Genomic DNA, 12475 nt, shown 5'->3' on the forward strand with positions numbered 1-12475 from the left:
CGTGATGTTCTGAGGACAGAGTGTAAGGACTTTCCCCAATTGTGTTGTGAATCAGACAATCGTAGGACTTTTTCTGGCTTTTACAAGGTTAGAGAAACAATGGGAGCCACTTCAGAGGGATGAAGCCTTGAACTAAATGACAAAGAAATAAAATATCCCATGAGCCATCTTATGGAAACACTCCAAATCTGGGAACTCATAAAACAGGGAAGCAGACAGAATAATACGTCTACATAAGGTTGTGTACACACAGAAGAGGACCGGACGGGGCTGTGATAGAACACCAAGTCTGTCGAGGTCAACAGGATGTGATACAAGATCCTCTAATAGCTCTGCATCTGCAGAGAGGAGACATGGTGGTGGCCTATCAGTTAGAGCAGTACCCTTGTGCTCTGAGCAGGTTACAAGTACCCGGTTGGATCCTCACAGCCTGCACTTTGGGTCCCTGAGCAAGACCCTTAAACCACCCGAATCCACCACACAGCGTTGCACATATCCAAGGGGATGGATTAAGATGCAGAGGTGAATTTCTCCATTGTGAGATCACTGATGTTCAATTATTATCACAATTAATAATGATAAGTCCATTTATGTTTAATCAGTCAAACCAAAGCAGCTCTTTGTATCACGTCAATACATATTTTTTAAGAGAATTTGATATATTCACTAGGATTTTTTTTTCCTTCTTTTGAGTGCCATTTTAGTATTTTGTTGAAAAAATGTATTTTTGATGAAAAACACGCTGCTGTTTTAAGCAAGTAATAAGATGCAGATGAGTCAAACGGGTCAACTGCCCTGAAGTTAACTTTTCTGGCCACCAGCCACTGTGGCAGGTGGCCAGAAACCACCACCACAAAAGCTGGATGTTCTACACTGCAAAAATAATTGAACTCTAAATAAGCCATCTTTAAAAAAAAAAATAACTGCATTTTTTTCCAATGGAATGAGACAATTTACATTTAAAAACCCTGCATTGTCTTATTTTAAGTGTATATTATCTAATTATCTTATTAAGAGTAAAAATACTCATTCTATTGGCAAATCATCTTATTTACCTACTCAAATTAAATGTAAATATACTTAATTTAAAAAATGTGTTCTTATTTCTAGATTGTTTTTGCTTATCTCTCTTTCTTCGATTCATATATAAGACAGCGCATCTTCTTTTTTGTGACACCCTCGACCACCGTCGAGTCACCAGATTAGTCTTCAGATATCTATTTTTTTTATCTATCATTTAGATGGTTACATCCTATAGCCTCTTCAGGATGATACCGTAATTTTCGGACTATCAGCCGCACCTGAATATAAGCCGCAGAAGCTAAATTGCATGATTTATACATATACAAGCCGCACCGGACTATAAGCCGCAGGTTTTTTATGTTTAATGTCCGTCTTTCTCGCTGTTGTTCTGTCTCGTACCACTCGCGGTAGAAGTCTGCTTCCGGAAGACCTCCGCATTCCCGTTCTTGTGTGTTGAAGCAAATGTGATGTCAACATGGTGGATGGTAAAATCCATAGATTTAGGTATTACCCTAGTGGCCGTTAGCTGTAAAAGTCCATAGACAAGCCGCATTGTTATATAAGCCGTAAGGTCGAAAAATGGGGAAAAAGTCGTGGCTTATAGTCCGAAAGTTACGGTATGTCCCCACATTTTATTTAGAAAAAAATCAAAGAACAGAGGGAAGGTTGCTTAACAAAACAATAGGCAGAGGAAATGGTCAACTACACAACGTTTGCATAGTGTTGTGTTATTGTCTTATTGGCTACATCCTAATAAGACAGGAAGATTGACAGTTTCACCTGCTAATTACAAAAGGCTAATATCATGCCCTATTCCTCGGTTCAAGTCAAATTTGAGGATAACGTGAAAAATACCTTTTCTAATAAAAATAATAGAAAATAATAGAATAGACTAAAACTCTGAACATTAACTTGTACCCATAACCATGTTATACAGCTCTGTGATAAGTTGTACTGTATTCACCTTGTTCTTTATCCTGTCACAAATGCTGTGGATGAAATGGAAAAAAAAGCCACTGTGGGGGGGCTTTAGTGAAGGAGGATCAGTGATATTGAAAGCTATCCAGTTCTGATATTGTCCTATTAAATATATTGTACTTCTAGTGTAATAAAGGACCACAATAAAGTTGTGTGCATAAATAAACTTTTGTTTTGCAGTGGCATCACTGTTTGATTTTGTTTTTTGTCATGATGACCATCTAGGGTTGATATTTAATCATTTGTAACCTGTCTGTGACAGACTGTGTCTAAAATTATTGTTCCAATCAATGAGAAAAACATCCAGGCCCCTGGCTTGTCTGTCAGTTCAAATATTCAGCATGCCACGTTGAGTAACTCTTCTGTCAGTGCAGAAACAGCAAAGACTGCAAAGCTTTTACACAACTTTCCTATTATATGGAGAAATGTTCTACATGTCCCAAAAGATCAAGACTGTAAACTGCAGAGCTTTGCAGACTCCGGCTGCTAAAACAAGGGATACAGGATGCATGGTGTATTTCAAAGGCAGCATTATGTTGGGCCTCACTTTTTGTGGTATAGCCAAAAGGCAACAAGCAGATAAGAAACAATGATTTTATCAAACGATTAAAGCAAGTGGATTTATTTTTATAACCAATGTAGCCATGTTGACAAGAGAAGCAAATGTGCTAAAATAATGCATTTTGATAAAGAACTGCTATGGAGCCAGATCATCATAAACAAACTACATCTCCCAGCATGTCACACTAGAGGTGTCCACCTCAGCTAAGCTATGCTTGTCCCCGAGACGCAGTAAACAGGTGGTGCCGCATTTTGCTAGTCAAAAGTTATTGGCACTCCTGTTCTTCAAAGACGAAGCTTGGAAGCTCTGAGCATGCAGAACTCAAAGGCAAAGATTTTGATTGCTCTTGGTCAGCTTTGCTGAGAAGAAACCACCTCTGATATTGGATTAAGAGGAAAGTCCTACTGAATACCAGAGACACAAAATTCTTCCATTGTAGAAGTCAACGGAATTACAGAGCATTGGAATTGCTTTGGCCAGGATATAATAATCCATTGCAGAACCAAATAACCACGAGCACCCAGCATCATCCACGACTGAGCTAGATGAGAAGAGGAACCAGAAGTGCTCGACAACTCAACGCCCTGAGAAGCTAGTTTTCTCCTTCCTCTTCTAAGCTGCAAACAGCAGTAAAGCAAGGCCTGCTTCCCCACCAGAATGCCGAGCACAGCCTGCCCTGGCTTTAAGCTTCAACCTGCTAAGAACCAACACAATACCAGGTCAGCTTTGTGCTCCTACGAAGAGGATCATATAAGCTGGCCTGCCACTTCCTTTTTGCTGCTATCCTCCTCTGAACCATGAAAAACTCTTTAGGCTTTTCTGGTTTTCTTCTCCTAACTGTCGGGCACTGCCTGTCCTTCACTGGTTGCTGCAGCGGCTGAGAACATCTTCACTATTTCAAAAAAGCATTATTCTTATTAGCTATTTTTAGGCATTTAACATGTTTTAATGCTTTATTTGCTACAGTAGGTATTTACTTGAGCTGTGATTGAATTTTACTGCATGATTCTATTGTAGTTTTCAGAGTCAACCAATTGGTCATTTAATTTCTTCTTCCTCTCTCCTTCTCTCTCAATCTCTTTCATCTAATGTTTCCCTCTTTTTCTGGACTGTGTGTGTAATGGGATCAAAGCCAGCTGCTGCTAGCTTCCTTAGCTTATTGTCCCCCCCGGGATAGCCAGAGCATAGTCTCTGATTCTACAGACTTCCGTTTGTGCCAAATCACAAATTCGCTTTAATGCTTTTTACACCATATTTGCTGTTGGTTTAATGCATAGCTATTCATAATTTAATTATGTCAGACTTCACTAACTGTAACAATTACCTAAAATCAAGATTATCTTTGCCCTTTTAGTGGTCACTGTGTTCAAGTGGTGTTCTTAAACAGAATATTTGCTGTAACAAGAAATTATTTGTTTATTATTTGTGCTTATCTAGTGTTTCTAAGAGTCAGAATCAACTTGATTTAGCAGCCTGAATTATATTATTTCTTGTGGTTTGTTTAATGATTCAAAATGACAAATTAAGTGAGAAATAATAAATAAATAACATTTACAAGTGGTTAATTCAAATCGAGGATTGCAACTGATTTAAATATCCAAATGTCCTGTCAAAGTAAGATAATAATTCCTGATTGATAATCTGAATTGCTATTTTTAATCCCTGGAGGCTGGTAACCGTCAATAAAAATGATCTAAATCAAATTTTTATGACGTATTAACTTTGATTAGAATACTACATGATTAATTATGTTAATTCTATTTTCCAACCTTTCAAATTGTTTCACCACTGCAATATAAGGTTTGCAGCAAAGTTATAGAAGCTACTCTTCAGCAAACTTCCAAACTGAATTTATTTTTAAAAATTTAGCTACAGCAGACCACTGCTTCTTTGGGAACAGTTTACCACTGGGGAGCTTGTTGAGACGCCACAACAAGCACGACATTAGAAAGGCAAATGCAAGTGAACTGCTTGGCCTAGCAAGTGTGACGAAGAGGATAGAGTCATCAGAGAGAAACTGAATGAGCTCAGCTGCTGTGGAGTTTGACAGGCAGGTTTATGGAGTGCAGAAAATATAGGATTTTGTCCAATTCAGCACAATCCCCAGCATCTGTCGGGCTTGGGGAGGCATATTTTTATCAACGAGCATAAACCTGGAATTGACTGCAAAATGAGGCTAAATTGCAAGCTATTACTAAGGTATGTGAAGGATTCTAAGGATACATTTTTCAACTTCTCAGCCAAGTTATAGAGGGTCAGGTTCAACCTTTGCTTCAATCTGCATCAGGATGGAAAATACATGAGAAACATGTGGGTTACCTTAACAACATAAACTCTAAGTGACATTGATGTGAAGATCTCTTTAATTGGGCAAGACGAATTCGGTATCCGTTCTGAGATGCTTCTTTCCTTATTTTCACAGTTTGTATCATTAGATCATAAACAAATGCTGCATTTTTAGGTTAAAAGCCCTATTTGATAATAGCTACATTTTAGACATTAAAGCACTAAAGGAGATGATTATTTTCTTAAACCACACAAAAAAAGCAGGATTATCTCTTAAATGAATGTAAATCAATTATCCGTTTAGGTCTAAAGTAGATTTCCAGGGTAAAAACTCTATAAAATCTGTTGATGATAATTAAATCTTTGTTGCGCCGCCCACAACAATTGGCTTCCTTAAAGTCTCCTCTATGTAGCACTGTGTGTAAGACTGTGTGTAAGTGACAACAGCACAGCGCCCTGTTGATTTAGTTCCCCTTTCCTTGGGGAGAAAGTCTGTTGTCTTCCAAAATACATCCTCCCACAAGCACAGAATGCACTCACTTGGAAACCAAGTTGTGGCGAGGCTTTTGTTGCTTGATAATTGTTTTTAGGCAAACATAATTTTGCTAGCAGAGACAGCTAAACCATAACCATGAATCAATGAAATGGTAATGGAGCCGCAGGGGGGGGGAAAGCAAAACATTCAATATAGCGGGGTAACATTATATGAGGAGTTCACTGTCCTTCTATGAAGGCCTTTATCTCCTTCTTTTTCATTCATTTTCTCTGCACATTAACTTTCCATCACTTTAATTCCTCATAAATATTCACTAAATCCTTTTCAAAAAATAAAAAGGTCCTAAGGAGATGCAAACAAACCAATAAACGTGAAATTGAATTAGCTTGCCACCAGCTCACTATCATAACCATTGTTTTTCCCCATTCCCCTTCACACAGGAAGCCAGTCAGGTAAATAATCACCTCTGTTTTAATTACTAAATCAATCATTCTTAATGAGATGGGCTGCTTAGGTGCAGTGGTAACTGCTACTCTTATGATCTCCTTTTCAATTCCTTTATTTAACTAACTGAAACACATCAAACTCTAAAGTAGGGTCATTCATTTAAGTAATTCACAAAACATACAGGTTACCTCATCAAACACTGGTCAATATTTAGAAACTTTAATGTTAATATTCAACACATGGAAAGGGTAACTTTATTGAAGCATAAAGGTTACTTTGGGGATTAAATATAAGCTTTTACTGTCAAAAAAACAAGAAAAACACCAGGAACCTCTTATAGAGTGTGCTATGTAATGTGCAGCCCACTCTGAGATAAAACCCAGCAGTTTGGGTGTTTTATATCAATGTGGTGAAATTAAAATCTGACATTGAAGCAGTCTAACTATTTTGATGAAGCAGTGGCTGGTATAGGGCCCGTTTTATTTTTTCCCACATTCCGTTTTTTTCCGTTTTAATTTTTGCGAATTCAGTTTTTTTTACCCTTTACTGTTATTTCAGTCTTAAAAAGAATATGCTTTTAATGTTAATGATTAAAATGTACACAAATAAAATAGGAATGACCTTAAATTTATTGAGGTAAAAAAAAAACACATTTACTCAGTACTTTTACTGCATGAAGCAACATAACACTGCACTCTAAGTACTAACAAAATATGAATGGTTATGAACCAATGGTTATAAATAAAAGTGCTCCATTAGCTTTTTCAAGTAAAAAAAATAAAATAGGACCTCTTAATTTCAGAATTATAAAGTATTTCATAAAGAATCATATTTTCCACACAGTACATTAAAGTGCATGAAAAACAAGGCAAAATACAGCAAGTATGTAAGCAAGTGTTTCTCAACTTTTTCGCCGAAAGCGGAGCTGTGGAGAGCCGCTTCGCCATTTTTTCAATGTTTTGATGGGGGAGGGTGAGCAGAAATGACGGAGCGGGAGGGGTTGTGTCGCCCAGATTTGCGTCCCCCGATGTGCATTTCCCCCCGACATACGTTCTTCTCCCACACAAAACCAGAATTTCATGTAAAATGTAGAAATTCTGCGTTTACACTAGATTCCGCGTTAATTTGCCAATTCCGCGTTTTTGTCCGCGATTCCGTGATCGCGGAAATTATAGGACTCTACTGGTACTGTACAGCAATCTGTGACCTTTGGAAGAGGTTGGGAAGGAGCCTCAACTGCAGCACATCAAGTTTATTTCCTCTCTATTGTTCAGTTGTATTTTGTGCAGTTTTAAAACAATGCTAATATAAACCATAAGGGCTGCAACGCAGTTGTTTGTTTAGTAAACACCATCTTACAATTGGAGAGCAGGAATTTGTTTTTCCACTCCTTAAAGCAACTAGAAATACCCCAATAAGAAATGCTGATGATGTGATAAAGTCTTGCATAATTGTTGAGGTAAAAAAAGGGATAATTTTATTAATTTCTTCTTTGTGCTGATTTTGTTTTAAACATATCATTAACAACTAATAAAAGGTGTGGGAGACGTTTTGATAATCATGTTTTTTTATTAGCTAATTGTTAATAAAAAGTTGATTAACAGCAATGATGACAGACTTTAATCTTTTAATTATACATTGAAACCTGTCTGAATTAAACAGGGAATAAAGCAAACTATAAAACTTTATTACAAAAACTAATACAGCATTATGATTACTGTGTTAGTTATTGTAATAAAGGCAGAAGCATTCAGACTTCTTCAAGGTAACTGTCTCATCACAATATCTAATCTTGTTCTAATAGGAGGAGTTCTTCAAGCAGCACTGTCTGGACAAACTGCACCTCTTGATTTACAAGCTCAGTCTGTATCCATATTCAGAGCAGGATTCATAAGTCATTTACATAATGTAAGATAAGACACAGCGAGGCTCATAAGCAAGCAAAATCCCTCCTCGGTCTGGAGAGGCCTCACCTGACTAAAACTCAATACAAATTGGGAGCTCAGAAGCAGAACTGATAAAACTAAGCTTCAAATTTAAATAATGAAAAATGCATTAATTAAAAAATGGTACCTTTTAAGGCTGGGCAATCAATCAAGCTGAATGATTAAACATTAGGACTTAGTAATGGGCCCGGTTGTGCTCATGTAGCACAACACGCTCATTCTAACGCTGTAGAGCTGCTCCCAGCCACCAAACCCTCCTTATGAGTTTGTATTCTGTCAAATATGCACACACTCTCTGTCTTATACGACTGATATGCAATCAATAGAAGATGTTTTTAAATTTAAGTCAAGTTTAATTGATGGTCAAAACCATAATAATAATTTTTACAGCTTTCACTAATGGAGGATTGCTTTTCCACCTCAATCAAACATTGAATCTTAAATAAATTCATGTCTCTCTACAACAAGGATTTCACTCAAACAATAGATTTAATTTATTTAGAATTTATGATAAAATCTTAGCGATGTTTGGCAAATAGTGTTGTTTCATTAGCTTTATGATGACACCTGCTGTGGATGCAAGAGGAAACTCTTAATCCACCAGTATGTTTATCAAAGGCGAGCTTTTTTTCTAGGATTGACTCAGGTAGTCTAACCTCCGCTGTGGATCTGTGTGGATGTGATTATGAGTCTGTGATTTGAAAAACAGCACCTCCGGGATGACAAGTGACTCAAACCTCTATTTATCTTCTCTGTGCGTCGTTCATATCATATCGGTGTGATCGGCAAAATACCCGCAGGAGCCGTTCACATCACTAAGCACCTCACGACTGACAGCTAAAGGGCCTTGATCACTTGGCAGATACGGTGAAAGTAGTGATCACTCCTCTGATGGCGTGTGAGGAGGAAGAGAGTACGCTCCATGCAACTCAAAGACACTGGGATCAAGATGGAAATACATTTTCAGAAAACTAATTCAAAAGCTGTGTTTCTGCTAATTTTTAACCAATAATGGGGATTATGTTTTTTTCTGCCAAGTTTAGCTTGAGATTGAGCCACATACCCTGTGTGGGTCGCTGTCATGTCCTCTGTGTCTGGGGTCAAGTTCTTCATATGGTGGCACCATGCCTTCTCGCCTCGCTTGCTGATACTCTCTTCTTAGCAGCTGGATGCGGTCCATGCTGCTGCAACAAAACACATCAGACCACATGAGGAGCTATTAGTAGGGGCAGGTAGCCACAGACACACAGCAAGCAGAGAGAGCTCAAAAAAGACACAGTCATGAATATACTGCAAGAAAATTATCAAAAAAAGATCTGTTTATATATATATATATATATATATATATATATATATATACATACATAATTCAGGGAAAAATGAATCACATTTTGTTTAATGGCAAGTCATCCAACATACCAGACATTAATCAAGCCAGGATGGATGATGAGTTATATAAAAGAAGTTCAAAAATATTCTGAGTTTGGAGGTGGATACCTGCTGGATTTTCAGTTGTGGACGCTAACATAACTAAAACTTTCACATTTTAATATTTTCCTCTTTATTACTTAAAAGTATAGAGGACGATCTTTCATTTCTGGATGGATCATCTAAATAAGTGGTCCTCCAAATTGTCGGTCATTCCAGTTATATTGTTTGCGTAAGGCCGTCCTATGTGCTCGCCCCGTTAGCTATCTTTTTCAGCGCAGGCATACATTCAGGCATTTATCTGTGTTGAGCTACGGTTTCAGCAATTAATTGAAGCTCACCTTTCTCACCACGGTTGTTTGAAAATGGCCAAGGGTCGTAAAAGAAAAAGAGTGTCTGCTAAGCGTATGAGACGAAAAGAAAGGCCTAAGAAGAGGCAGATATATCCCAGAATACTTTGCTCGGAGAGCTCTCCTCGCAGAACATTATGGGATTTGCCATCACAGCGTCCTGCTGTCGCCATAGGCTGCTGCTACCCGACAGCAGCGACTAATAACAAAGATGGCGCAGGCACTGTAGAGTTGACCAACGGGGAAGTGATCATCTGTCGGAACGGTAAGTTGACTCAGTTTACTATAAAGTTCCCGCTCTATATAGTGATGAAGGGATTTTGGGGTTTGGGTGGACATTGGAAAACAGTAAGTTTGTGCATAAGAGCTATGAGAACAACAACTTTTAAACTGAGCGTGCACGAGGAGAAATGGGCTTGTGCATGCTCTCGCACGCGCATTGTTTTGTTTTAAATGAAGAGGGTGGGTCTTAACAATACCTTTAACAGAAATAACGGTATATTTGTGTTTTCGTGTCAAAATTAAGAGAACAACAATACAGTTTCATCTATTATCTACATTATTTCACAGAAATAAACTGAAACTAATGTATTTTTAACTAAGAGCACAAACCTACTAGAGCTATTTTACAAGCATATTTTATAACAGAGATGAACAGGAGTAAATAGCAAGATTCTTTTAAGTATTTCTATATTCTCATACAATTTTTTACCAGTGTTTCTTTTTTCCTGTTGTTTATGCATTGAGAAACATTAAAACAGCAAAAATAAGAATTTATGTCTAGTATTTCTAAGTACCAAAATAAAAGCGCTGTTTGAATGTATAATGGCCAAATGTCACCAGTTTCCTGGTAATGGGATTTGACCAAAAGATCCACTCAGAAATCCAACAGTAAACACATAATACATCGAGGAAAATATAATCAAACAGTCATCCTCATGGTGATGAGGCCAAACAAGTCAGCTGTTTATTCAAACAGTAATCCTCCCAACATCAACTTCAAAACTTTGACTGCAGAGATGAATACACCGATCCCTTGATCACTCTCACTGCCTGCATCTATTTCTGTTTCCTTTTTTCCTCCTTCTTCTCTGGCAACAGGAAAGAAAACAAGACCATCAATCATTTCATGAATATTCTCTCTGTCAACGCAGGAAATATACAGCATATCAACACTGAACTCTGGGCACCCTTGTGAGTCACGCACATGCACACATATCCACTCACCCACACATAATGGAAATGCAGAAAGTCATATCATGCACATACAGTATGAGGCCATATGCAACATTAGAGATGCAGTTTGCAATTTCATGAACCGAGTTGGAGCAAGAGGGGAAGAAAAATGCTCTGAAGGAACATCAGGTGATTTATGAAAAGTCTGAAAAAGAGCAACATACACATACACAAAAATACCATCAGAATGGCTCCAGGACATTCTGTGAGCACAGCGCATTCTGAGGGATCATGAATGAATATTGCTATTTGCTGTTTGTGGATATTTGTTTTTGTTAAATTTACAGCCAAATGCATTGTTTAGAAGAAAAAAAACAGAAACATGCAACCCTTAAATAATGAAAGGAAACATTTAGACTAAGAAATGAACAATATTTAATCAGATTGCTTCACATTTATCACCTTGCATCTCATGTTTTACATTTTCTAGGCCAATTGAAGATACATTAAATTAGAAGTGCTGCAGTTTCTCTGTATCGTTTGAATAACTGCAGTCTCAAAGAAGTAGCTATCAAACTGCATTCTGTATTTTTTTAAAAGATGCTGCATTTCAGTGACACATAATCTAGTTTTTATGCTTGCATGAATGTGTGTGTGTGTTTGCACTTTAAGGCAAAAAGCAAACGAGAGCTTTGTCAGCAGAAACACCAAACGTCACTCTGAAATAGAAGCCTTCGAAGGAGAAATCAACCTGATGACAGAGCAAAACAACTTTTAGGGCTAAAGATTTCTTTGCTTTTTAAAAAAAAAACTTATTAACTCATAAGACTTTTAAACTTAGTTTTTTAAACAATTGACTTTTTTTACTTATTCACTCTTAAGAAGGTGATAGTTGGTTGGCTACCTTAAAAAATCCAACAATAAATAAATAATTAATAATAATAAAAAAAGAATGAATTTCAGTTCTTTATCCAGAAAAACAAAAGTAGAAACATTAATTAAAAAGACAACATGTTTCTCTAACTAACCTGAACATAGACATAAACAAGCATTGTTGTAAATGAAAAGTTGAAGGCAAATCCAAAATAAAAGGGATTATTCCACTGCTATAAAGAATCGATAAATATTAAACTAGAGTAAAAATAAAAGAGTTTTTAATTTTGTGTTCATCTTTAGAAGAAAAACTTAATGGATTTTATACAATTTCGGTTAAAAAGTCTGCAAATATGTTTTTTTATGCTGAATGGAAAAATGTTAGTTCTGTCAATCCTTAAAAATTCCAAACCTTTGCTCCGATCATGACATCCAGATTAGGATAAACTGACCTTACTCTTCATGTACAGGCAGCTCAGAACTTTGAAGGATGGTCATGTACTCCCACTTTCTCATCCTGAGATGCAGGAACAGCAACAGCAGACCAAACTGAGCCTGTTGCTTAATTATGGAAGGCTGTAACACCTAAACTCATCTCTCAGAACCCAGGTAGGGTTCAATCAGGGCAGAGGCAACTTTGGGCATGGGCAAACCAGGCAGCTTATTTCATGACTCACAGGGAACAGAAATGCCACTTTAAAGAAGAAAAGGACTTAAATTTTTTCAGATTATCTACCATGTCACTGTGTGGAAAACTGGCAACTTTTGCAGCTGAAGGCACTCCCCAGGAAGAAGAATGATAAAGATGTATTCAACATGAAGAAAAAGTGGTTGAAAGGCAGCAGGTCATTTTGGTCGGTGCATTAAGGAGGCTACGGTAAAATGACAAGTTCCAGTTGTCTGTGTACAG

General features: G+C 37.3%; 1 protein-coding gene across 1 annotated transcript in view; it reads right to left on the minus strand.

The window, feature by feature from the left end:
• Window positions 1-12475, minus strand: part of LOC107092661 (partitioning defective 3 homolog B-like) — a 105577-nt gene that overhangs the window by 68349 nt on the left and 24753 nt on the right. Inside the window, exon 3 of the mRNA XM_015387258.1 lies at window positions 8802-8922. Coding sequence (XP_015242744.1) covers window positions 8802-8922 — 121 coding nt within the window. The remainder of the gene's footprint in view (window positions 1-8801; window positions 8923-12475) is intronic.

Source organism: Cyprinodon variegatus, unplaced genomic scaffold, assembly GCF_000732505.1.
Source record: "Cyprinodon variegatus isolate N-32 unplaced genomic scaffold, C_variegatus-1.0 Scaffold389, whole genome shotgun sequence".
NCBI classification, from domain to species: domain Eukaryota; kingdom Metazoa; phylum Chordata; class Actinopteri; order Cyprinodontiformes; family Cyprinodontidae; genus Cyprinodon; species Cyprinodon variegatus.